The sequence below is a fragment of the Vitis riparia genome, chromosome 19 (genome assembly GCF_004353265.1).
Source record: "Vitis riparia cultivar Riparia Gloire de Montpellier isolate 1030 chromosome 19, EGFV_Vit.rip_1.0, whole genome shotgun sequence".
NCBI lineage: Eukaryota > Viridiplantae > Streptophyta > Magnoliopsida > Vitales > Vitaceae > Vitis > Vitis riparia.
In genome coordinates this window covers 23,934,927-23,962,520 of record NC_048449.1, presented here as the reverse complement: position 1 = coordinate 23,962,520, position 27,594 = coordinate 23,934,927, and the positions used below count along the sequence as shown (strand labels likewise).

General features: G+C 34.3%; 1 protein-coding gene across 4 annotated transcripts; it reads right to left on the bottom strand.

Moving 5' to 3' along the window:
* Nucleotides 1-1,400: 1,400 nt before the first annotated feature.
* Nucleotides 1,401-25,817, bottom strand: LOC117908975. 4 transcript variants are annotated; one of them, XM_034822845.1, is made up of 17 exons: nt 25,550-25,816; nt 21,896-22,091; nt 20,635-20,943; nt 20,415-20,504; nt 15,174-15,647; nt 14,962-15,069; nt 12,308-12,438; nt 12,072-12,204; nt 11,517-11,880; nt 10,893-11,416; nt 10,598-10,777; nt 10,362-10,520; nt 9,800-9,874; nt 6,151-6,334; nt 3,797-3,993; nt 2,789-3,004; nt 1,401-2,197 (listed from the first exon to the last, which is right to left on the bottom strand). In XM_034822845.1, the coding sequence occupies exons 1-17, from the start codon at nt 25,768-25,770 to the stop codon at nt 1,547-1,549; spliced, it is 4,212 nt and encodes a 1,403-aa protein (XP_034678736.1). In that variant the 5' UTR covers nt 25,771-25,816; the 3' UTR covers nt 1,401-1,546. The 4 variants fall into 4 exon arrangements, with proteins under 4 accessions (XP_034678736.1, XP_034678738.1, XP_034678737.1 ...); XM_034822846.1 differs by having other exon boundaries at nt 1,490-2,197; nt 3,797-3,990; XM_034822847.1 differs by lacking the exon at nt 3,797-3,993 and having other exon boundaries at nt 6,151-6,324; nt 25,550-25,817.
* Nucleotides 25,818-27,594: the final 1,777 nt, after the last annotated feature.

Below are 27,594 nucleotides of genomic sequence, written 5' to 3'. Positions count from 1 at the left end.
TTTGTGAAAATTTATTAAAAAATAAAAGTAAGAAAATCATGCATGTTTTAATACTAGCTTTTCATACTTTTGTAATATGCATAATATTTTGAAACTTCAAAATTGATCTCATCAATGCAAATAGTAATGGTAATTAGAGCTCCACTAAACATGTAAAAATTATGCACAATTTTAAGGTCACATGTCAAATTGACCGTTAAGAGAGGAACATCATTATTATTGGAAATAAGTACAAATCCCTCATTTTTATCCTTGTCTTTCTTAGTAAATTGATATTGAAAAATTCCTAACCCTATTACTTTTTCATTTATGGATCATCTCTTCAGCCTTTCCATGTATCACATGAAACAAACTTCATGTACTTAAAAAGATTACAGAATTTTACAAATTCGAAAAAGAGGATAATTTGATAAGTATACACACTAATATTTCAAACTATCCACAGGAATCAAAGTGAAAGGATGATAACTAAGCATTGAATTTAGTTTCCTCCAATTTCTCATTATAAAATTGGGTCATGTAAATATAAATTTTAAAAAATTCTAAATAATAAAAAAAAAGTAAAAAAACAAGTAAAAACTTGCTTTTGATAGTTTACATCCAAATAGAATATATTTTGGTGGATACAAAAAAAGAAAAAAAAGAAGAGTTAAAATGAACATTCTCATGCATAAAGCATTTTAACTTCAATACAATAAAGCATTTCAACTTCAGTGCAAATAATCATGACAAAAATATAAAAAAACAAAGTTATATTTTTTTCAAACATACTATGATTATTATTAATTATTTCATTTTTTATTAATGAAACATAAAGAACCCTAGTACCAACAACCCTATTCAATCAAAATATTACATATTCAGATATTCTCCTCTTTTCCTTCATAAAATAATTTTTTACACATCAAATTAAGTTAACTTAGTAACCATGATTACTCACAACAAATGGAGCAATGTTAAGGTTTTGAGAATGTTTGAAGATTTTCACTTGATGTTCTTGCATTCCATCAACAATAAAGATTTTATTAGTTGTAGGCTTGTAATTAATATGGTATTATTTTTAGCTTTTAATTGAAATTTTCATAATAATACTTAATTTTCTATTATAAAGCTAGCATGTATAATTTCTTTTAAGAAAAGAAGCTTTTTCTTTTAGAGTTGGTAAATCATGATTCTTTTATAGCACATCTTGACTTGTTAAGAAGTCTCCCCCTTTGGAGTAGCTTCTCAAAATCCTAAATAAAATAAATAAATAAATAGCCAAAAAGCACTTTCTATTGAGCTTATTAAGAGATTTTTAACTTCTTGTAAATAATTTTATTATAAAAGCATATAATTTAAAAAATAATAAATAAATAAATACGAGAACTAGAAGCTTCCCCAAAAACTTCTATTTTCACTTGAACAAGAAGTTATTCTATATTTTCACTTAATTTCAATTAGCCTTTGATGAGTTCATTGAGTTGAGCTACTTCACTCCCCTACACAATTGTAATATGAAAGAGTAAGGGCCTTCTATATATAAGAAAATAAAGCACAATCTCTCTCAAATGTACATTTGTGAAGTAAAAACATCTGAATGCAGTTTCTGGAAAACAATTTCTACAGAAGAGAAATCAACATCAAAACCATAGCTCTGTCCTCCATACTGCACGTAGAGGTAGTCTTTAGGAGACGAGGGTGGGGGCAAAATCTGGGAAATTTCCGGTAAATCAGAGGTGGGTGGTGAAGGGATGTGTTTCTTTCTGAAAGTGTAGTATACGTCGGCTAGGAGAAGCCAAATGAGATCTGGATCAATTGAAGAAAGTCCTGTGAGGGCGTTGAGGGCTGCATCACGAAGACCAGAAACGCTGCTGCAAGCTATTCCGACCACCAGGCCGCTCACCTTCTTGAGAACTGCTTCCAATGCTGAAGCACTCCTTTTGTTCTGGGATAAGTCCGCAATCATGTTAAGCATAGCTGCCTGGACTTTCAGAGTTGAGACTTCAGCCATTGAGTCCTCCGGTGAGGTAGGAGCACTTCTGTAAGGAAGTTGTAATGGGATTCTCTCTTCTTTAGAGACTGGTTGCTTCTGAAATGGGGATGTGGTTAGAAGTTTCCAGAAGTGGGTGCCGTCGGTGTGGAACCGGCGAGAAAAGAAGTCTCCCCCACAGATGTGGATTACTTTGCTCATCACATCTAGACATCTCCGGACAGCCTGTAGGAAGAAGGAAGTTCAAGCGCAAAAGAAGAATGCAGTATCAAAAATGGAAATTTAGTATAATGCTTTAAGCTATAACTTTTGGTTCCTAGAAAGGACTAAGACCAAAAAAATAGCAAGTGTCATTTGGATTTAACTTCTATATAAGATAAAAGAACTCTTAAATATTCGCATAAAACAAGCACGGGTTCTTAAAAATGGTTTAAAAAGAATTGAAGCATCAAAAAGAAAATTTTACTTCAAATTTTAAAATTTTTGAAAGTATTTTTTAAGGACACAAGGTAAGTAACTACATTTTTGTTACTACTTTTTATTTTTAAAAATGAAAAAAGAAAAAAGAAAAACATAAATATATCAAAACCAGTACTAAGAAAAATAATTTTATCATATTTGATTTATCATGAAAAAAATGGAAAAAAATAAAATATTATCAAAATTAGTTAGAAGCTTATACATTTTCTAATTATTTAATCTTTAAATAAAAGAAGAATTTCCTTCTATTTCTCATTTTTATTTTCTCTTCTTTGCATTTTATGTCAAATTTTCCAACTAAACATATGGTTAAGAGAGTGACTAGGGATTACGCACCATGGGAATCTTGTTCCGAATACAAACGACCAAGAAGGGCCATATTTTGTTCATTGCAGGAAGCAACCTATTCTCATCGGTTCCTTCCTCGGCAGCATCAAGAGTATCTTGGAGATGATAAAATGAACACATCTTAATCACACGTTCAATTGCTTCTTTAGTTTCCTTCTCATGCCTATAGGCCTCTTCCACTTTCGCCAGAGTTGCAATGCCATCCTGAAACAAATATTTATCATGAATATGAACAAAGGACAAGTATATAAATCAAATCTAATAGTGTAAAACAGATTGCAAAAGCATAAGAGCATAATTCCATAGCTATGTTCATTTTTCACTGGCAACCAATTCCTTAACTACCATACCACATTCATGTTGCATATTTCATCCCAGACATCATTCCAAATATATGGAGTCTTTCAATTTTGATGACATACAAACCCGTTTTAAATAAACTTGTAAATACAATCAGTAAATTAAAGTTAGAATTGCAGTTTCTTGGGGCAGGTTGGAAGAGTTCTCTGCAAAGAGAGAGAGAGAGAGAGAGAATGAAATGGCCAATCCTCAACTGAGCCCGATACCAAATAGTCATAGAACATTACATTTTCTCTAGGTTCCTGTCCTCAAAAGAAGCAAGAGAGAGAGAGAGAGAGAGAGAGAACAGTTGAATGGTGTTGGAAAAAATCAAGGAATTCTTTTTGCAAGTTGAAATGTTTGAAGCAAGAAAATCCAATGAAAACACCTAACAGAGAACAGTTGAACAGTGTTGGAAAGAGTCAAGGAATGAATTCGTTTTACAAGTTGAAATGTTTTGAGCAAGGAAATCAAATGAAAGCACTTTAGAAAAGACATTAGAATAAAACAAACACAAGAAGCAAGGAACCCTCATATGATGCACATTTATACCTTTTATAGGGAAACCTTCTTAACAACAAAAACTTTTTAAGGCTTAATGATTATAAATCAGCAGTGGATTGGTGAGAAGTCAAAACTATTCAATCAGAAACAGACCTCAACAATATCCAAGGCCACCAAGCATGCTGCTTGGTTCACTGAAGCAACTAGTGGGGTTGCAGCTGTTAAACATGAACTGGCAATGGATCCGACTGTTCGTCGATATCTTTTCGAATCATTCAACTTGAATAAAATGCTCTCCCATTCATCTAAATGCATATCAGCATCATTCAAGTAGATATCTGCCCCCTCTGCTATTCAGAGCAATATTAAATAGATATCAGAAACAAAGCATTTCAGCTAAGAAAACAAATTAGTTTACTTTCCTTAATTCAGAGCATAATACAATAACTTGGATGAGTGTTCAGAAAATTGGAGAGCAGAAAAAGTTATATAGGGGGAAAAACCATAACATAAAATATTTAGGTTGTCTACTGATTAGGTAAACACGGGCCAGCTGGCAAATAGCTATCAAATGCACTGTCGCAAATTATATTTTAGCCTATGAATAGGTAAAGATACAGCTGTTACCCATTTATCATGTAGTGCAAGCTATTTTAGAACTATGGCATTCCTCTCAGAAAAGAAAACGGGAAAACATTCTAAAGAATGAAATCCAACCTGACTAGATTTAATCACAAAGAATGTGTTTCAAACTGCTGAAGTATACAAGTTTTCCTGGAAAACTAGGTACCTCTAACTAGGTGCTAAAATGTATTTTTACAAGGTGAAAGACTTGGGTTTACAGACCGGTGTAAGGAAAAAAAAAAAGAAAACAGCTTATAGTAAGCCAGAAATAAGCTTGTTGTAGCATTTTTACCAGAAAGATACCATCAATTTTTTTCTAGGTGACACAAAAATTGGGAGTTGTTGCAAGTTTTGGACAAAGGACTACTGTGCAAGCATAGAGAAATGGTATTATTCCATAGCAAATCTGCACCAGTTTAAGGAAGCAGTTTCACTCTACTTCAGCAGCTAAAATTTCTGAAAGGCCTATTGGATGGGGAACTACAATGTGGGTGTTGTGAAGTTGATTCATGAGGATGTATATGGAAAAGTAGGGTGTTCTCAGAAGATATCAGCTTTGCTCTATTGACTTCCCCTGTCCCCTCCTAAAAATATTTGGACTCTTCATGCATGTGAAAGTAGAATCTTGCATATGGCATCAGGATGTCATGGGAATAACTGTGGGCTGGCATCTCAGTATGCTTGGTTGATGCCTGTCTGGAAAACCTATACTTTCGGTGTTATAAACTCAATAATATTTCTGCTGGAGATTGAGCATGTATTCATCATGAAGGGTAGAAAGAAATTGGAGTAACAAGCAAGGAGGGTTCCAACCACTAAAGAAAAGGATCTCTAAACTTTTATCCATTCCATTATTGATTGCACATAATATGGATCTTTAGCTCAATTCCTAATATTTTCAGGACTACTTTCTGCAAATGTGATCAATGCCAATAAAATTTCCCTCTAAAGAGCTCAACCATAAATACTCATTTTTGCCAAGAAATCAACCTCACACTTGCAGAACCATGCCACAATCAATATTGAAAATCAAGGAAGCTCATTAATCCATATTATCACTAAATGATAACAATCACCAAATCTTCTTTTTTCTACGTTAAATCAATGGATAATAACCGACTTACCCCAACCATGATGTTTGTCAAAGTGAGAGAAACTGTTATTTCAATTTATCTCAAATGTTAACCAGCTACATCTCAATAGCATTCAAGCAAGCAACTTCCTTGATATTGTCACCCAAGGAAAAGGGGACAAAGTCATTAACAAAACCATTGATGAGACCAATAGACTAAGCTTGAAAAAGCATCCTACTTAGGACGCCCAGTATAGGCATAAATCAGACATGACTGGTAAGATATAGGATCGTCAGTCTATAATACCTCTACCAGCCTTGAACCACTACAGGCTTTCCTATTAATGACAATGGAAAAATTCATTGAAATCAAAGAATCTCCGATCCACCTCATCTCCAAGGATGCTTCCTTTTCCCCTACATACTCCAAGATCCCACTTGACATCCTACATAATCTCTGAATATTATTGATGCATCTTTCTTCTTGGCTCACATATTTCTCTGACCTTCAAAGTTCTGACAGTTCACAGAATCATCTCTCAAAATGGAAGATGACAAGTAAAACTAGAAAGCTTAGAACATGAGGAAGTGGAGACAGCAGAAACTGGATTAAATTAAGTGAACAGTGGAAGACTAGCTTCAAGGAAACATGTTGACTCATTAGCTACATAGAGAATTCAAAGCACTAGTGGTCTCATAATGATTCATATCAATAACCATTCCATTCCATATACCATATGGCAGTTGGTTCTATGTTCTAACAGAGAATTTGGGTCTACATTCAAAAAAAAGAAATTCCAGAAACAGTCACCTGACTCCTCTGGAGACGTATCCATATCCTCCTCGTAACATGATATTGAACTTTTTCCAGAATCAACCCTCGCTTTCTTTTCCACATCAGACATTTTAGACTTGACATGTATGGAGTAAGATTCTGTCTGAATGGGCATTGAACAAGCCTCCTTCTTTGATGCCTTGGCAATTTCTGCAACAGCCTAAGGAAAACAAAATTATTTAGAATGAGAAAGATAATTCCACCCAGCCAGATGTACCTGATGCTAAAAATTTGGGCAAAACAAATAAATAAGTGGATAACAACATAACTGGAAGAATAGCTATAAAAAATGGCAGTAGTTCGAAATGCAAAATTAGTAATTACAACTAAACTTTCAACAACAGATAGACCTAGCATTCTCAAACAAGATGTTTATAAAAATTCAATAGCTATGTTCATAAATTAGCTCTAAACAATCATAATAGTGGCAGCAAGACCTACCTTGCCCTTACTTATGCTATCAATAAAATCTAAAAGAAGGAAGTTTTTAAACCAGAATAAGGTTCTCAACTAAGCAAACATAGATTTGAGAAGATTCCTTTCATACCCACCTCGCTCTAAACCATCAAAATCCTTCAATCTTGCTCTTTCCAGGCATACCAGAATAAGCACAAGGCCCATCCTAACCAGCAAAACCAACATTCCAACTAACCAAGGTATTCTCCACACATAGATAAACCCACATACAAACAAAGCAAATAACAAACCCAGGAACTAGCACACACCACAATTAAGAGAATATTACTAGTAAATTCCTTCTGTTATTTGCAAAGGCAACCCCAATTCACAAGAATATTGCCCCATTGATATGCTGGTTGTCCATGAGAATTTTCTCCTATACTGATTCTCACAAAAAGAAACCAACTTTAGAAGGGGCACATGCCTAGACCCTAAATGCAATGATTTGCAGAAATATTACTAAGAAGATATCTTTTAAAGAGCCTCCATACCATCCTATAATGCATTGGAAAATGAATAGGCTGATTGATTCAATTATGGAAGCTCCTCAAGACTCTTGGGATCCAGTGGCCCTAACCACTTTCATGCAGCTAGAAATTAGCCAACCAAGCATTTCTAATAGTAACAATAATAAACAAGACTGCTAAGCAATCTTCCAAAGTAGAGATCCAACACACCCCATGCCCACCAAACCTTGTGTCAGAATTTAGTTCTGAATCCATTGTCCATGGAAAATAGGCATGGGATGGGAAGCTGTCACAACCTCTTCTAATAACTTTTTTGATAGGTCAATCTCTTCTAATAACTTCCCACAGGCCTAACCCATGTCTCCCTCCCTTCACCAGAGTGCCAACCTCCTTCCTCCCCTCCAAACATGAGAATATTTAAACATATTTAGTGCATTATAATACATTCAAGTTCAAAGGTAGCAATAAATAAAGTTTAGCCTATCAAAAGGAGAGGAAAAAGGAAAAAGGAAAAAGGAAAAAGAAAAAAAGTCTGAAGCGCAAGGACAATAAATGGAAACAAGAATTTTTAGTTAGCAAAAACACATGGATAAGCATACCTATTTATTGAATGTTCAGAAAAAGTTTCCATGCCCCTAGGTGACAGAATAATACTGGAACCATCTTTACTTATCTCAAATCTCCATTTAATTCCTTTCAACATTTATGACTCCTTCCAAAGTAGGGTTTACGATTAATAGATTACTAAGGGATTTTCTTTGGTTACAAGTTGTAGGAGGAATGAGGCACCACCTTATTAATTGAAACAAAGTGTACAAGCCCAAAGGGAAAGGGTGGTTGGGTTTAGGGAGATTTTCTTTAAGGAATACAGCCTCTTAGGGAAGTGACTGTGGAGGTTGAAAGAGATTCACACTTTATTTTGCATAAGGTTATCTTAAGCATCTAAGGGTCTCACTCTAAAGTCTGCAATGCCAACAACATAGTCAAGTGGTTGCATCATTTTGCTTGAAATACTATTTCACAAGTTCTCTATGGTTTTTCTAACCTTAAACATTTTTCCATTAGAGATGGTACAAAGATCCACTTTTGCAACGATCCATGATGGGGGACCAGCCACTCTGCACTCAATTTCCTAACTTCTGCAGAGTTGCAAGAGTGAGAAGCTCCTCTATTTCATCTATTCTAGCTTCTTCTTCTTCCTCTTTAGATAAAACTTTGGTTTTCATTGAAATCTCACTGATCTTGAAATTGATGAACTTGAACTTCTGATGTCATCTCTCACCTTCAAATATTTATCACCTTCAAAGAAAGTTTTGATTATTGAATTCCTCATCCTTATGTTCTGTAAAGTCTTTCTTTTCAACTTTGTTCCCTTCTTTCCATGCCAAATTCATTTAGAACTCTAAATCACCATCTAAGGTTAAGGCCTTACATGGCTGGAGGCAAATAAACACCAGTAGTTTCTACAAGTGAGGAGGTCTTTCAAGCCTCTCAACCAGGATCATTTTGTTATGTGCCTAAGGAGCAGGGAATCAATAATCGTCTCTTATATTGCCTAGTGACTTGGAACCTATAGAATACGCTATTTCACTATATTGAGATAAATTCAGTTCCTCCCAAGAGTGTGAAATATTGTGGTTCATATCTTTTAGAGGATTTAGGAATAATCATAGAGGAAGGGTACTTCGGTGGATAGTTTGGAAATAGAAGAATGTGAGAATTTTCAAAGACAAAATAGAGGACCTTAAAATCTATTTGGGATTTGATATATTTTTATTCCTCTTTTGGACTTCTTTCTCTACCACTTTTAAGGGTACTTCACAAAACATTGTACAACTTGATTGGAAAATGGTGCGCAGGTCAAAGAAGGTAGACTGTGAGATGCTCAGTATGACCTCACCTCTATTAGGTTTGATTAAGTTAGACTTTGATAGGTATGCTCTAGGTAAACCGAGCCAACTGGAAATTGAAGGTGTGTTTAAGGATCACCATGGTACAATGTTGACAGCCTTCTTTAGATAAGCCCAAAAAGGTTCAACTATTGAGGCAGAGATCTTAGTTCTCTTGGTGGGCTTATTGCAGGTCAAAGTTTTTTTTGTGGAGTGAGATTCCACTATAGTGATTTCATGGGTGTCTAAACCAAAAAAGGTGTTTGGAAGAACAACACGCAGCTTCATTAAATCCTAGATCTACCTTATGGCTTGAGTTGCTCCTTCTCTTGGTCCCCTCATTCAGCTAATGAGATTGAAAATCAATTAGTGAAACATGGAGCCAAACAATTTTATAGATGACTTTTTGCCACCTTCAGTTGAACATTATTGCATACCATGTACCTATGTTCTTGTTTCATACTTGATCAGTAACTGTCTTGCTGCTCTTAAATTTTTCCTCATTTTTTATTTCTATTTTTTATCATCCTTTGTATTTTGGAAGGATTTCATTAAATAGTTTGTTCCGGCTACGACAATAAAAAGATGGGTAAACAGCATTAGCTCCAAATATGTTTGGTATTCAATGTTAATTTAGAAGACCATATAAGGAAGCAAAAAGCAGAGGAGGTGGCAAGGGAGCAAGAACAGCAACAAACAAGAAGCAAAGACAAAGGGCAAATTCAGAGAGTACTGATACAACACAAAGAGACTATTATATAAGTATGAGACTATTAATACAACACAAAGAGACTATTATATAAGTATGACCTTTAAGAAGGGAATAGTTAGATCTGGGTGTTGATGCCTGCCAAGAATCTCTAGTTCCATAGAGACAGTGCGCATCTGCACATTTTACAATTTCATGCAATGAGCATTACAATTCACAAGAATAAAATAATAGAACTTTTAACTCTTCTTTAAAACACACACACAAAAAAAAAAATATAGGAACAAAATAGAACAAAAGCAAAATCCTGAGGAATCTAGAATTCCCACCATAAACATTGTGTATAAGCATGAATAAAGAACTTGCTGCCCCTAGGAAAAAAATAAAAATTGTAGGCTAAATGAAACAGGAGAATTAAAAAATTTTGTGATGTAAGTATATATAATTTTTTTAACAAACAAACCTCTAGAGAAAGAACTCCCTAATTTTCTTTTAGAAACATAATAACTTCAAAGAAGAAAAAGATTCTAAAACAGAGATGAGAGAACTAGTAAAGAAGATATTTTCAAAATTTAGTTAAAGAAACCCACAATCTCCATTAAATCATAAAATGGGCAAGTACAATACCCCAGACAGATTATAGAACTGAGAGCTTAATCATACCGGTTCCTCCAGCAGAGGTAATATTTTATGAGCTATGCCAATATAGGAAAGCATTGCACCAAGCACATTTGGTACATGAGGGTTGAGGTCCAAATGGCGTAACTGTCGACATATAGAGTCAATTACATAGTCCGCATTTTCCAAAACTAAGTGCCCTACCTGCCAGAGAATCATGTAAGAAATGTCATGGAGCACAGAAACAAACATGAATTGAAGGTTGTACAAAGTTTGCTCACTGTTGAGTAGCCAGAGGTAGTAGCAAGAACACGTAAAATTGCATCACAGGCCCTTCTGATTTGGAAGTTCGGACAAATAAGATTCTCAAGCAATAGATAAAGAGATGAATGAAGAAATCCACTAGAGGCAAAATCATTTCCAAGGCAGATATTAAAGATGCCTATTCCATCAATAATAACCTGTTCATAAAAAAAGGAAAAATAAAATAAAATCAGTACAATGTGAGTTATTTGTTGAGTCAAAAACAAATTTCTATAAATTATATGCACTATTAATGAAGAAACTATATATTTCCTGGTGTAGCAAAGTAGTGTCACGGAGAAAGTGTAGAGAGAAATTTCCAGCTTCACCATCTGCTTGTAGAAGAGAAGATTTCTGTTCTGTTGGAAGATCCCACACTTCAGAAGATAGATATTCATGCATTATATTACCAATACAATCAATTAAATGACTTCTTGCACCCCTTCCCTGCCAAACTCTCCAAATAGACTCATTAATCATGGGTGCTTCATGCCTGTAATGCTGGTCACCAGAGAATCCTGCATCATATCCCTTCATGTTTTCCTGATTTATCTTGGACTTCTGAAACATCCTTGCAAAATCCTCAACCGCTTGATCTGATATGCCAAATATCATTTCATTGAGCATACATGCTGCAGTACTTGCCTGGCGCAATAACTGCCCTGAACCAGTTCTACAATACCAAGACTGCCAACTTTCTTTACTATACTCCCTCATTCGGACCTCAGAAACCAATTTACGAAAGTAACCTAGAGGAATATCAGTGATAACCGACAAATAGCCTTCACTTCTGAAGTCTAGTCAAAAACAAAAAACAGAGATACAAGGCGTGAGTGCAAAACAATTAAAGATAGAATTCTGACCAAAAAAAAACTGGGTTCTGAGGGCTGAAACGACCTGCCATTGTAGACAAACCTACAAGTCTAAGAATTCCTGCCAGAGCCTTGTATAGTTTCTGACTACCAACATAAACAAACCAAGGGGGCATGTGTGGAAGCTCATAATCTTTCTGCATGTTTTCTAATGGATATTGTATCTCTTTATCCTTAAGTCCTGGGAACTTTGAAATCTCATATGGAGCAGTACTCAAGGTAGCCTGGTCATCACTGGTGAAGCGAATACTTGATTTCAACTCAGCAACAGATTGCAGATATCCTGTGGAGGATGGCCTTTCTAAAAGAAGCTTGTCTATAGAACCAGAAAACACTGAATTTTGACTCAGACAGAGAGCAAAAACGTCCAAGAACCGTGCAGCTTTTATCTACACATTCATAAGAAAGATCAATATATTGCTGACAATTGAAATGAAGAACCAAAATTCTAATCCTGCCAGATTTTAAAGAAACCTAAATCATTTAAATAATAACAAAAACACAAGACAGTTAATGAATCAGACCCTTTCTGATTTATTCATTTCACTTCAGAAGTATAAACAGAACATGGTTTTCTTACAGGAGACTGAAGAAGATGATCCACCACAAATTGAGGACCAGAAAAATATATTACTACAAGTAATTGCTGAGCATGGGACAGTGCAACCGATTCCTCACTTCCAAGCACCACTTTGGGAAGATTTTCAATGAGCCTGTTTCCAAGACAAACTTCAGTTCTAGTAAGGAAGTCCACTTTAAAACAAATTGTCAATTTTCAGTCCTATCCCTCCAATTTCATGTAAAGGAAACACAAACCTGCTGAAGATTTCGGCAACATCACATTCTATGTGATGCTTATCACTTGATGAAAATAAATACTCAAGGAACCCCTGTGCAGCTGCAGACACCTCTTCAGAGTCATCACAAACCAAAACACATAGACACTCCTGCATTTGTAGCATCCAGAACATGTATTAAGCACAATTCTAAAGACAGAAATCATTAATTCTCAATTAATCAAATTTCAACAATTTTCAGAATCAAAATTAGCTACAAAAATTTCCATCATCTGAAATTACAATCAGTTACATACCTTGGATAATTACAGAAGTTAAAAAAATAAAAAATAAAATAAAATAGAATTCTCCTATTATCACAAGCAACTAAACTTCCTAGCTTTTAGAGAACATAAAAACATGTTAAAGATAGCATCAGTCTACAAACTGTTTAGAAACAATCATGATGAATTCATCAAGTGTTAGAAAGGTATGCATATGAGATGTCTCTAACATTCCTACAGTTGGACCTGTAATGTGCCAGAGAAAAGAGGAGGTAAGTTTCTTCCTCTTTTGTTTGTTTTATTCACTAGAGGTTTCCATAGGGTATAGGAGAAGAACAATTTCACTTCCACAAGTTCATTGTTTGCAGACAACCTGATATAGCCCTAGTTCATGTACCATTGAAACTAAAGGCAATTCAAGAATCAGCCAAGCAAATATGTTTATACCATTCATTATTTATCTTATTGAATTAAAAGGGATTTAATGCAAATCTAGCTGAACACCAAAAAAAAAGAGGGGGGGGGGGGGGGGGGGGGGGGGGGGGGGGCGGAACAGTAAATTTTAGCAATCTTGGGGGAAAAAAAAAACATAACATATTCATGCAGAGAAAAATCATGGACGGTATATCAGTCTCTATGAACAAAATGCAGATATCAGCAGACGGTGAAGATACATCTAACTTTTTGGCTTGCTCTCTACTGAAGGTTAAAGAATACTCCACACCAAAAAAGGCCATCCAACTAGTAACTAAATGCAGTAAAAGATGCAGACATGAAATAAATAGAAACATATAAACCAGCTTGCACCAACCACACAACAATCATTGATGATCTTATTCCATCTATTTGGTTCATCAACTAAAAACTCCTATTCCATGGATGCCACATCAGACAATTTTCTTTATAGAAATACAGATAAAGATTCATTTAGCATGATGATGATATGCAGCTAACCTACCAGAATAGCATATGCAGCTTCGCTCCAAAAATTGCATATCTGCAGGGGGAAACCCCATAGATCCTGAAGTTGCATTCTAACATGAAAAAAAAAAAAGGCATACAGGTGACTTGAGCTCAACAGGGATGATGGCCTGGCACTTCAGATGCAATGATGACACATCTCTTCATTGGTACGGAGAGAACTAGTGAGGATGTTTGGCTTGAGGTGAGAATAAGGTGACTCAGAGAGGCGCAACAAGAATGGCAGTAGCCAGATGACCAGAAGGAGCTCTCAACCATCTTTCAATTCTCTAGTGACCTAGAGTTTAGGATGCTTCTGAAACTACTGTTAGCGATGGCTACTGACCATCTTTCATGTTCTAAATCAGGATATGCTTGAGGTATTTCAAAAGAGCCCTCAGAGATTCTCTCCAAGTCTCCAAACAATTCTCCAAAGTTTTCAAAACTATTTTTCCAAAAGCCTCTCTTCTCTGTGAGGGAGAGAATATCCACAAAGAAGTTTGAAAGAGTATATCCTGAGGAGATCACTTGAGGATTAAGCCACCATTAGCAAAATAAAGGACATGCTCTGCAGTTCAAAATGGTTTGTGAATGAGATTTGTAAACTTGTAATTTGGCTCACTCATCAACTCCTGTTAGAGGGCCAAGGCAAGAAGGTGGTTCTCTTGGGACACACAACAAATCCAATTAGGTCTCACCCAAACCACCAAGCCAAGACCCTCAAGTCATCTCATGTTAGATCAAGGCCAGAGATTTTCTGACACCTCGACCTTGATTGGTTATTAAATTGACATCAGTCCTAGAATATTTTAGAACCACTCAGCTCCTACAATAGATCCAAACAGGTGTTAAGCATCAGGGTGTATAAGGATATAAAGCTTAACCAAATTTCAGTAGACCATACTTCATTTCATGTGTAATGTTCAATAGGCCTAGCTTCAATAGCTTCAACCATGTTATGCCATCTAGTAATTACCACATCTTTTGGTTGGTACCAACCACTAGGCCATGTGCCTCCTTATTGTTTGACTTCAACATGGAATTAACACATTGCTCTACTTTCATCAACTTAAAATAATATCTTAATCACCCATTGTAAATAAATGAACTTTTCTATGAGCATGCCCAGACCAGACTAATCTAAAAATATAAAGGCTTTATGTCAATCTTTCATGTATGCTTATTATGATTAGATATAAATGTCCTCCAAATGGTTTATTGTTTTTTATTTCAATTTTTTTCTTTTTCTTTTTTTCTTTTTTTAAGCAATCCTATGAATGTTCTCCAGTCTCATATATCTATAAAAACATTAAAAAGAATGCAAGATTTGGAATCAAAAGGGATTCATAACTATATAGTCTAGTCACAAGGTATTGCATGCTTATAACATCAGGCCAGCTAATGACTAGACAGCTAATAGTGATAGCTCCAATTCTAATTTCAAGCTCACCAAAAGCATCAGTCTGCTTTTCTTCAGAGTGTGACTGCACTTTGACAATAGTCCTTGTATGGCCACCAAAAGTCCTCGTCTCACCTTTTTTGCTGGATGAACACATATCTAAAAACATGAAAAGCAGTCAAGGAAAAAATATTACTGCACCAATAATGAAAGCTTGAATGAAAAATGGTATAAGATAACAATGTTTAAAATAAATAACGTACTTTTGGGAAAGTCGTGCACAATAGTTTATCCACTTGTGTGGAGGTTTTCTCGATCCAATCTTTTGTACGAGTTACATGCAAGGATCCTAACATTTTTCTAGAACTAATGCTACCCTTCTCTTCAAAACCAAATTTGGGAGAAATGGAACTAATAATTTCACAACTTGAATCTTCTGCTATAGTTTCACTTTGTCCTTGAGCTTTAAGAGGCAACTGGCGGAGCTCCTCCAGAAATGATTGTGTAGATTCATCCTTGCTTGTGTGACAGCCAGCAATAACATTATCAAGACCCGATAAATTAGCATCGTCCCGAAGGACTACCATAAGAAACTCAGCCACACCTCTAATTGCTTGATCCATAGCTTCCACACTTCCAGCAGCCCCACTAATCATTGTTTTCGAGACATACAAAACTTTTGAAAATTGACTAACAACACCAGGCAAAAAGAAAGCTAATGCATCTGCAGAACCAACCTGCAAACCAAAGAAAACAAAAGTTAGGACAACCAGAGTACAATTAATACAATTTTTCATTTTTCATATAGGAAGAAGCACTCTTGCACAGCCCAGGCACTACTAGAAGTTTCTGAACCTCAAGGTACACCAGCTAATTTATTTATAAAAGATACTATCTTCTCTTACAGAGAGCCCTTCCTTGCAATAGTAATGTTAGTAATGAAGGCAGGAAACAGACAGGTACTTGGATGAAGCCTTCTATCAAGATTTAATAATCACTTCACAATGGGACAGAGGACCTGGCAGACAATAATAGTAATTGGGATTCTAGAGAGAGAGCTTCTCTTCTCCTAGCTGAGGAGGCAGAGGCTAGAAGGGTGGCCTTGGGGGATTACAAAAAGTGGGCTTTAATGGAAGAAACCTCCTGGAGACAAAAATCTAGAGAAATTTGGTTAAGGGAGGGTGATAAGAATACTAAGTTTCTCCACAAGATAACGAATACACGTAGTGAAAGTAACTTGTTGACCTGAGTGAGAGTTAATGGTATGACTCTAACAGAGGTCGACAATATCAAGGACGAGAGCTTTTCATGCTCTTCTTTCTGAGACATGAAACTGGAGATCAAGCATCAGAGGCTTGTGTTTTGAAGTGTTAGGGAATGATAGTTCCAAGCAAAGTTTTTAAAGGCAAAAGCATAAGGTGAAGTGTTTTAGTGCTCATGAGGCAACGCATAAGCCTCAAGCCATTGAAGTGTAAGCCTTTTAGGACTCTAATTTTCATAGTTAATAAATATTCAAAATAATTTTAAATCTATAAAATAAAATTAAATCAATAATAAATTTCATAATAAATTCATTTTTCATAAAAAAAAAAAAAAAAAAAAAAAACGTGTTAATAATTCCATAATGTAAATTAAAAAAAAAAAATTGCAGTACATAACTGTTTTTATTTGAAAAAAATAATAATTAAATCATAAAATTGAATATAGAAAAAAATATACTATAAAATAGGAAAAGAAAATAATAATAATTAATAAAGTAAGTGACTTATATTTCTATTTTTATTGTAATATTCTTATAAAATTGATAATGATTTAATGGAAAGGAAAAAAAATTCTTTCATTAAATTTAATTATAAAAAAGGGAAAAAATGGAAATTCAAACATTGGAAATAGTAAATAGGAAATAATGCTTTAGAATTTTAGATGCATTAAAAGGGCACATGATAGGACTGATGTTGGTTTGACTTTTTCCACACAAATAAAAGAAAAAAAAAGACATAATAAAACAAAGAAATGAGAGAGATGGAGAGATGGAGAAACAGAACCAGATAGAGAAAATGAGAGATGAGCGGAGAAGCTAGAGAAACGTGAGAAAAGCAAAGAGAAAATATGCAACCCGAGAAACAGAAAAGTGGCAACCCTAATGAGGGAAAAAGCAAACTTAAACACTATCTCTATCTCTATCTCTATCTCTATCTATCTATTTCTATTCAATTTTTATTTTTTTGGGCACTTTAGCAACTTTGTTGAGGCTTGAGCCTCACCCAGAAGGCGTGAAAAGCGTGCTTGAGGCGCACCTTAGCCACGCATTAACCCCTAAGGCATACGCATTTTAGGGTTGACGTTTTTTTCTTACATCTCAACACGTTTGGTAGTCACCTTGCCCTAAAGTGCGCCTCAACGCGAGCTCAAAGAACACCTTTAAAAACTTTGGTTCTAGGGGCTTAGAGGAGCCTTATTCTGAAAGGGAAGTTTTCAATGCTCTCTCCAGACTTAGTGAGGATATAAGGCTCCAGGACCAAATGGTTTTACTATTACTTTTTGGTTGTTTTGTGGGGATTTTGTCAAGTCTGAGATCTTAGGGTTTTTAGAAAGTTTTTCGCTCAAGGCACTTTCCAAAGAAGCTTAAACACCACTTTCTTGCTTTTGATCCCTAAAGGGTGAGGCAGAAGATTTAAAAGACTTTTAGATCCATTAGTCTTATAGGGGGATTGTACAAGTTGCCAGCTAAAGTGCTAGCAAATAGACTTAAGAAAGTGGTGGGAAAGGTGGTTTTAGGTTTTCAACGTGCTCTTATAGAGGGCAAACAAATTTTGGATGTGGTTCTTATTGCTAGTGAAGCCATTGACTCAAGATTAAAGAGCAGCTTGTTTTGGCTTGTCCTAAAGATGGATATTGAGAGGGCTTATGACCATGTCAACTAAGACTTCTTATTGGCAGTCATGTCTAAAATGGGTTTTGGACAAAGGTGGATAAGAAGGATAAAACGGTGTATTTCTACAACAACCTTTTTTGTTCTCATTAAGGACACACTGTCTAATTTCTTCCAAAGTTCTAGGGGTTTGAGGCAAGGTGACCTCCTTTTCCCTTATTTATTCATCTTAGCTATGGAAGCTCTAAGTCAATTGTTGACTAGAGCCAAGAATGGGGGCTACATTGTAGGTTTTAAGGTGGAAAGAGTAGGGAGGGATTGGAAGTATCTCATCTCTTGTTTGTCAACAATACTTTAATTTTCTATGACACCAATCATTATTAGTTGAAATATTTGAGCTAGGTGTTTATGTGATTTAAGGCAATCTTTGGCCTAAAAATTATTCTACATAAGAGCAAGATTGTTCTTATTAGGGGAGTAGCTAATGTGGAGGAATTTGCCTCGATGTTAGGTTGTAAAATAGGGAAGTCGCCCACTTCTAACCCGGGTCTTCCTTTGGGGGCCTCTTTTAAATTTTCGAGGGTGTGGGATGTAGTGGAGGAGAAATTTAGAAAAATATTAGCGATGTGGAAAAAGCAATGCCTTTGTAAGGGTGGGAGACTCACTTTAATCAAAAGCACTTTATCTAGTCTTCCAATTTATTTCATATCCTTGTTTGTCATCTCAAATAAAGTCAATTCAAGACTTGAGAAAATCCAAAGAGACCTTTTATGGGGAGGTGGAGCATTAAAGATAAGGCCTCATTAGGTTAATTGGAATCTAGTCTGCTTGGGAAAGAAGGACGAGGGCCTTGAAATTTCCAACATCCCTATCCTCAACAAAGCTTAGCTTGATAAGTGGAATTGGAGATTTGCTACAAAAAGGGATTCCTTATGGAAACAAATCATAAGAGGAAAGTTATAAGAGGCGAACAGGGGTTGGTGTTCGAGAGGGGTGAGAGGTGGATATGGAGTGCAGGTATGGAAAGCCGTCAAACACAAATAGGAGGTTATAAAAGGCAGGTCTCGCTTTTTACTTGGAAATGAGAGAAGGGTTAAATTCTGGAAAGACTTGTGGTATGAGATCAAACTTGGGAAGAAGACTTTCCAAATTTATTTTCCTTTGCTTCTAACAAAGAGGGCTAGGTGGGAAAGACTTGGGAAGCAGATGGGGAAAGGGGTGGTAGGAGCCCCAGCTTTTCAAGGCAGTTTAACGATTGGGAGTTGGATAAAGTGGAGAGTTTCTTTTGGAAATTACAATCATTGGTAATTAAAAGGGAAATGGAGGACAAACTGAGGTGGAATGAATCCAAGTGTGGCAAGTTTAACATTAGATCTCTCTTTTCTTCCTTATCTAGGAGATATAAAGAGCCTTTTTCACCTAGTATTGTGTCGAGGTCTTGGGCACCAATGAAGGTCCGTTTATTTGCATGGGAAGCATCATGATTAAATAGTTGGATGCTATGATTTTTTTTTTTTTTTTTTCCTTCTAAGATCTTAACAAAACTTGATAAAACATATATAAAAAAAATTTAAAAATTTAAAAAAAAAAAATCTTAAGTTTGAGCTACTACAAGAACTTTTATAATTGAAAATGATTTTATCGATTAAAACAGACCAATTGGACAAGTATATGGAACATGCCGATTATAAAATTTATAGAGGGTGAACCACTAATATGATGTAAAATTTTCCTGATCTAGTTGGTTTTGTGTGAAACATTGATACAAGTAAATTGAGTAAACAGAACATGATTCAACATTACATGGGAAAATCAATTCCAATTGCTTCCACTTCCCACGTGCTAATGAGAAATACTCCACAATATCCTTCTTTAAGAAGATGTTATAAAGCAATTAACCACAACAGATGAACAAAGGCATATGATTGACTAGACAACAAACAGCAGAAACTATATGAGGCACCATGCCTCTGGCAAATCCTCCTTAGAGTGCTAGAAGTCTAGAATCACTCAACAACAATATGTTCTTTCTTTCCATCGAACCATTTTGTAATCCAATATGAGCAAAAGGATCTTATAAAACATCCCATGGGAAAGGAATTAACCCGACATTTGTTTATAGCATATTGAAGAGAATGATAAGAGTGAGGAAATATTATCAATAAAATCCGAAAACAAGTGCTGGATAGGCAAGAGAATGAAAGATTATCAAATAAAAGAACAAAGTTATGAGAGAAAGATAATCAACAAAAATAACAAACAGTTGTAACCCAACAAACAATCATGTTTCACTGGACATCATAAATCTGAGTAAATCCTGATAGGACTCCAACCAATGATTTAAAATTTATGCAAAGAAAAAGACCAAGGAAGAACAAGCCTAATTGAAACTGTTAGAAGATGGGTTCAATTGTAGAATATAACTCATGATTCAGCACAAAAAAAAAAAAAAAAAAAAAAAAAACCAAAAAGCCTAGAAGTTACAAATTCCATAAAGCAGAACCAATCAGAACTTACAACCTACGTACATGGTTTAAGTAAAACATTGCTAGCACTCTTCATAAGAATTTAAAGGAGCAAAACCACTGATGATGAGTTAATCCCTAGTGTTTACCAAATGTTACAAGATTACCTTAGCGACAAGCATACGAAGGGACAAAAAGGCTTCTACACGGAGCTTTGCACTACCTCGATGTCCTCGTTGAGCCTCGGTATCTGCAGCCTTAGCGTTAAATCCCAGGATTAATTCCACAGAAAATTTTGCAGATAAATACAAGGTATGTAGAAGGAAACAACAGATCAATAAGAAGTGCCCTAGAATTCATCTATGTCTTAGGCACAATTTGACATACTTTTAGAAGAAGAGATAACCAGTGTCCAACAGCAGCTGAAGCACCTTGAGACTGGAGAAATGCAATTAAACATTCTCCTGGTTCTGAATCATATTTTGAAGTGTTAACGAGTGGAACTTGCAAATCTCCGCTTGCTAAAAGTATGGGAAAACCCAAACTTTGTTTACAGGAGCATGACATATCAGAACACAGTTGTAAACTAAGAATAAGTGCCCTGAAGCACCTAATTACTCCTTCACGAAATTCTTCTGCAGCCTCAGATGCAGAAAGCAAAGCCCCATAAGTCAATTTCTTCAGCACCACAACCATCTACAAAAATAAACCATCATACTTCAGGTAAAAGGCTTTTCTAATCAAGTTGATTGCACCATTAGTGACAAGGTTTGCCTATAAAATAGAAAGCCCAGATTTTTCTCACAGAGAGGATAATCTCAAAAAGGGAACATCAAACACAAAAAGAATACTTTTGGGTATCCTGCAGGTATCACCAATGCCTTTTGTTACAAGACCAATCTGAATAATCAGTTATTGCATGAAGCTTTAGATTGATCTAGAATCCATAAACTGCATAATTACTACTTATCAAATAAACAAAAGTTTTAAAAGGCTGAAAGCATATAGCCTGACATACCATGCCATGACTATCACAATCCATACTGCTCGTGCCCTGCAACTCTCCCTCCTCACATTACAAAAATGGCCAAGTACTAAAAAGTAGGACCAATGTTAAACTACAAAAGCAGCATTGAACTCAACCAAAAACCAAAAAAAAAATTAAAAAAAAAACAAAGAAAACGAGAATGAAAAAGACAACGGTTACAGTTAACAGCCAGTTCACGGGAAATCATATAAGCCAGCCTGATACCACCATGATCATTGAGTATTATTACAAAAGGTAAATTCAACAGTAAGAAGAAAATGTTGTTAAGCAGGAGTCAGGCTGTGGGCATAAAGTATCCACAAGTCAGCAGTACATTGAAAAGGAAGGGAGAGAGATAGACAGGTCCAAATAGTCCAATACTTTCCCATCTATACTATTTGTACTTCAGGAACAGCCTCTTCTTGATTCTTTTATAATGAAAATGTGAAGTTTCTCACATTTCAAGGATAATTGATTGGTTTACAACATCATACCAAAAATACATGAAGTGTGTATGTGAGTGTGAGAAGCCAGGTTGATAACAGCAAGCAACAAACATTTGATCTTGAAACATGTGAAACAAAAATTGACCAAGCTAAATGCCATTTCTAATTGAAATACCTGATCCACAGACCCTAATTGGCACTTCTTAAGAAGTTCTTCCAAGCAATGAAGCACGCCTTCTGCCACACTGTCGCTCACCTTATGCGGCATTTTTGGGACATCAGATATCAACTTCTCTTCAGAATCAACCTTTTTTAGGGATCTGCAATCAACTGCTGCATCCAATAGAAGCAGCAATGGGAACAACGTGTAGCTGAAAAGATAGACAACATCCTAAATGTCAAAATAAAATTTTGAAAAATACTGAAGAATAAAACCTCAAATATAAAATTCTGACTCAGAATGACTCAAAAACCACACCCAAAGTTTTCTATATTACATAAAAAATAAAAAATAAATTATTGATAGTAAAAATAGTACAAGAAGGGAACTATTAACGGCGGATTGTTTTACTTTAGCAAAGAAAATACTGATATGAAAGTTATTCCTACGAAGGTGCTAATTTTACCTGTGCTGAGACTACATTAGGGATGCAACTTGGATAGGTTAACCCTACAAAACCCAAAGCTAAGCCAACTTTTGGGCAGGCATGTACAATCACTTTTAATACTTGGATCAGAATTGGATTGAGGTTTTTCAACCTGAAGTCAATTTAGGTTGAGCTAGGGTCAAGGTTCAGGCAACCTGAGCCTAACCCGAACCCTAATTTAATATTTTTATAATATTCATTTTAAAGGGTGTTTAAAAAAAATTAAGAAAAAATATCAAATTCTAATATATTAGCTACTATTTCATTTTATTAGAAAGATAAATAAATTTAGTTATTTATAATTTTCTAATAATCTTGCAATGTTGTCCATTTACTATTTAAATTTTGACATAAACATATAGGGAAAAAAAAAGGTTTACAAAAGAAATTGCGAGCGGGTTCAACCCAAATTTAATACACATAACCCTATCAAGCCAACTAATTGATCAACTTGAGCATAACCCATGCTCAACCTAAATTCATAAAAAATGAGGTCATGTTGAGCTTGGGTTGACCAGCTTGGTTTAAAGGTCAGGTTGGGCTAGGTTCTAGCTGAGTGCTTCATAATTTAGATTGTTTGGGTTGGCTACAAACAAGACCTAAGCTTTCAGAGTTGCAGTTCTACCCTGAATGAGGTTCCTGCACCTTTTACCACACTTTCCTATCTCTAGGAGTAGCCAAGAAGACACCATGATATGGTGAAATCCAGCATTAAAGCAGCATACAGAGTACAAACTAAAACCACCAAAACTGAATACCTATTCCATTCCTCCATGTTTTGTTTGAATAGGGAACAAACATAACTCAAGTTTCTCCATGTTCAAAGCAAAGTTTCATAAAGCCATTCCTTTTTTCTTGTTTACCTTTTATTTGGCTATATTTTTCAAATGAGCCACAAGCTTCCCAGTACCATTAGGGAGAGGCTCACACCGCACTTAAAAAAGATTAAGGAAAACAAAAAATCATTGTTCTTGCCTTCTTTTTATTTCAGCATACTTTTTTCTGTCCATCTTCTTTAAGAATGTATTTAAGGTGATCCACACAAAAAGTTTGTTGCTCTTGCCTTTTTTATATTTGGCACGTTTGTTTTCTGTACATCTTCTTTAAGAAAATATTTGAGGTGTCACACACACACAAACACAAATTTGTTGCTCTTTCCTTTTTATATTTGGGCATACTTTTTCCTGTACATCTTTAACAATATATTTGAGGCATCTCACACACAGAGAGATAGATCAGTCTGTGCTTTTCCTTAACTGATTTAATTAACACCCGGGTTTTTCCCCCCTAATTAAATGGCAGCAAACCCTCATACATATACACACATATATCAACTTTATTTCTGTTTTTTTTCTGCAGGCAGTTAAATGGCTGCAGACCTGCTCATTTTCCAGTTTACCTTCACCAAAAAAAGATAGCACAATTTTTTATTTTTAAAAAAAACACAAGTTATGTTCGTTACCCTATTCTTGTCTTTCTAACTTCTAGTAGTAAATTTTTCAAAATAAAGGTATCAAATTTTTTTTAATTCTTAAGATTCAAAATCACACAACCAAAGCCTTGATATTACTTTTTAACAATGTTTTAAAAGGCTAAAGGCGATCTTGAGGCATTTTACCAAATGAGGCAAAGCATAAGCCTCAAGACAAAACAAAGCATAAGCCTCAATTTAAAAGTAATAATAATAAAAAGAAAAAATCTTTAAAATCATAAAAATATTAATAAAATCACATGAAAATTAAATCACATGAAAATTAAATAATATGAAAACTATGCAATGTATAATAACCAAATTAATTGCGTGTCATTTTCAATGGCTTCTAATTTAGTGTTTTTTTTTTTCTCTCTTCTAGAATCCAACTCTCTCTCATGCATTTATCAAATAATATTCAAAACCACCATCATTATCACTAGTAGGATCCTATTATCCTCTCCATCAATGTTAATATCTACCCACTTTTTCTTCTTTACCGATTAACTAGAGTGATCCCTTTTCCTTTATCCATCAACAGTAAGATAATCATTATATATAAGATTGATCACTACAATGACCAACAATTCTTTTATTTCTTCTTCCCAATCTTTTCCTTTCATTTCCATTTAAAGGATTAATTGGTAGTCAGCTAAGCCCTTTTGTATATTAAAGGTTTAACCCTAATCTTAAATGCAAGACTAAACATAAAAATCCATACCAAAACCCCATAAAAGCATAAATCATTACAACCAATGAATACTGAGGTTTAAACATCCTAAAAAATATATACAGAAAGCCCATAAAGCCCTAAACCCATTAAAACCTTTTAAATATTAGAGGCTTAATCAGGGGAGGGTTAAACCTTGATTACCTCAAGGCTAATTTGCATAGCCACACCTTGTAATAACCTTTTCAAAGATTAATCAAGAAAATATTTTTTTTTGATAAGTAAACAAGAGATGCATTAGAAAAAGGCTAAAAGCCACAAAGCATACTGGGAGTATACAAGGCGGCTAAAGCCTTAATCAAGAAAATATTCATGTTTTCATTTTTTAGAAATAAACAATTAAATCAAATTAAATGGGAAAAAAAAAAAGCATCCGAAATGCACCTACATATTTCAGAATCATTAAATTCTATTCCATTTATATTAAAATTTCCAATCAAATAATTTGATAACATAACCAGAATTTTCAATTCCTATATATTAAATTAAAAGGGTGTCATTTTCTGGATAATTTTGACTCCATTTCTGCAATTGCCAAACACTGGACTGGAATGGCAAAGGCAGTTCATTTCCCACTCAATAATGAAGTCCAACCAGATGGGTCTTGAAAAAAAATGAAAGTTCAAAATTTCAGATATTTCACTCATTTAAATTTGAGATTTTCTTTCCACTCAGTTCTTCAATTTTTTTTACTGCAAGCAATTGATTAGAAACAACTTGATTCAACTAGAATACAATTATTTGTTATGTAAAGCCTAAAACCCAAGATTCAAAATTCTGTTTTCTCCCATCTCATCAATCTTCTCAGAAAGCAACTGATTAAAAAAACAAAACTGGAGTCCAACCATTTAACCAAATTGAATTGAATTGAATTTTTTTGTCACTTTACTGGAAAACCTTAGACTGAAATTTGTTTTCCTAGCAGTCCTTCAATTTTCTCGGCAACCAAGCACACAGAGAGGGGTGATGAAATGGGCTTACTCGAGAAACGGTTGAAGGGAAACGGAGGGAGATTTTCGGAGAAAGCGGAGGAGCTGAGGGAGCGCCGAGGAGTGTTTCTGAGGATTTTGGAGAAGCCCCAGAAGTTCCAAGCAGTAGGTTTTCAGCTCTGCGAAAACACTGCTTCTTTGCGCCTCATCGCCGTCGTCTCCATCGCCGCCACCGACGATGAAACCGCCGTTGTATCTATCAGTTTCTTCCATCACAGGAAAAACAAAAAAGGCGGAAGCGCTGTCCGTACACTGGTTCTCTCTCGTCTCTTCTCTTTCAAATCACCTTGTATGGGCCAGAGCCGGATGCTTTCATCCGGGCCTTATCGCTTTGGTGGGCCTATAATGGGCCTTTTGCTCCGACCCGATATTCGATTTGGTTAAAACCTAAAACGTAGAATCCATCCCAACCGATGATGAGTAATAAAAGGCGGGTTTGCAAATGATTCTGTGAAAAGCAATTTTTAGACTGTAGTGCTTATTACACTTTCATCAAAAAAGCACTTTTATGGTTCATTAATATTATTTTTTTGTTTTCCACCTCATTCATTGATAAATTTTTTTTAAAAAAAAAAAGTCACATTTCCACTCTAACCTTTCATCACTGAAAATTTTGAGGAAAAATACGAAGAAAAGAAAATAAAAAGAAAAATAAAAAAATAGGCTTAAATTTAATAAATTATTTTTATACGTTTTTTCAAACTCATTTCACTTAGTCCCCTCTATCATATAAAGATTAAAAATAATTTTAAAATATCAAAACTTTTGATGAATTTTAATTATATTTAATTTTCTTTTATATTTTTCATGGTGAAGCCAAATATAAGAAAACCATTTTTTTTTTTTCTTAATACTCTCCAGAACCAAATATAGAATAATAATCACTTAGTTAGTTTGAATTGTAATTGATTTTTATTATTAAACTTTCAATGCTTGAAAGCATTTGAAATTGGACATTATAAAAGTGTATTCGGCAATATCACTACTCAAAGTATTTTTAATAAAAATGTTTTCTCTAAAGCTAGTTGTCAAAAAATTTGAGGGAAAATATGAGAGAAAGAAAATAAGAAGAAAAAAAAGAAAATAAAAAATATATATCATTTGTACATGTTTCTCTAAACTAATTTCATTTATTTTTCCTCTTTTAAGTAAATATTAAATAATTTTAAAAAGTTTAAATTTCAAACTAATTTTAATTATATTTTTCTTTTTTTTAATATTTTTTATGATAAAACCAAACATAAGAAAATTATTTTCTTTATTTTTTTCCTTAATATTTTTTGAAAATCGGATATAATATAAATGTTTTTAAAAATGTTTATTTAAAAAATATTATAAGAATGTGTTTGATAGTGATTTTAGAAGTGTTTTTAAATATTTTCAAATGTTATAAAAATTAGAAACACTTCGTATTATTATCAAACACACTATATAAATTATTTTTTAACACTCTAAATGATTTTATATAGTGATTAACTTGTTTTAATGATTGAAAATATTATGTTTAAAACTAATTATTTTATTATATATTAATTCATTTTATCTAAAATACGGAACTAAGGTCTAAGGTGTTATACTAAGATGTATTAAAAAAGAAAAGAGTTTGTTTGGTCGTGTGATTTTAAAAAAGGTTTTTGTTTTAAAAACAAAAAATCGTTTTTAAAATTTTCTAATATTGTTTTATTATTGTTCTCTAAAAATAGTTTTTAAAAACAAAGTGAAGTAGAAAATAATTTTTAAAGAAAAAGTAGGAGTTGTTTTCATATGTTTTTATAAACAAAAGGAAAACATGGTCCGTTTCGCCGTATTTTCTTAAACTTGTTTTTAAAAACTATTTTTAAATTAAAGAATAAATTGAAAACAATTTTTTTTATAAAAAAAAGGTTTAAGAAAACATGCCTAAATGTGCTCATAAATTTTTAAAAATAAAAAATTGTTTTTAAAAACTCTACCACGTTTTTAATTAAATGATTCACAATATTTTAAATTAAAGAATAAAAATTGAATTATATAAAATATTAACTAGAATGAAGGTGT

Bases quoted from the DNA above. Each gene is read 5' to 3' on its own strand.
- LOC117908975 (XM_034822845.1), bottom strand. From the start codon at position 25,770: ATGGAAGAAACTGATAGATACAACGGCGGTTTCATCGTCGGTGGCGGC. The intron at 12,439-14,961 runs GTGAGCTTGAAA...CTACAAATGCAG, and splicing joins AAAGCAGACTGATGCTTTTG to GAGTGTCTATGTGTTTTGGT. The intron at 12,205-12,307 runs GTTTGTGTTTCC...TCTTGGAAACAG, and splicing joins GTTGCCGAAATCTTCAGCAG to GCTCATTGAAAATCTTCCCA.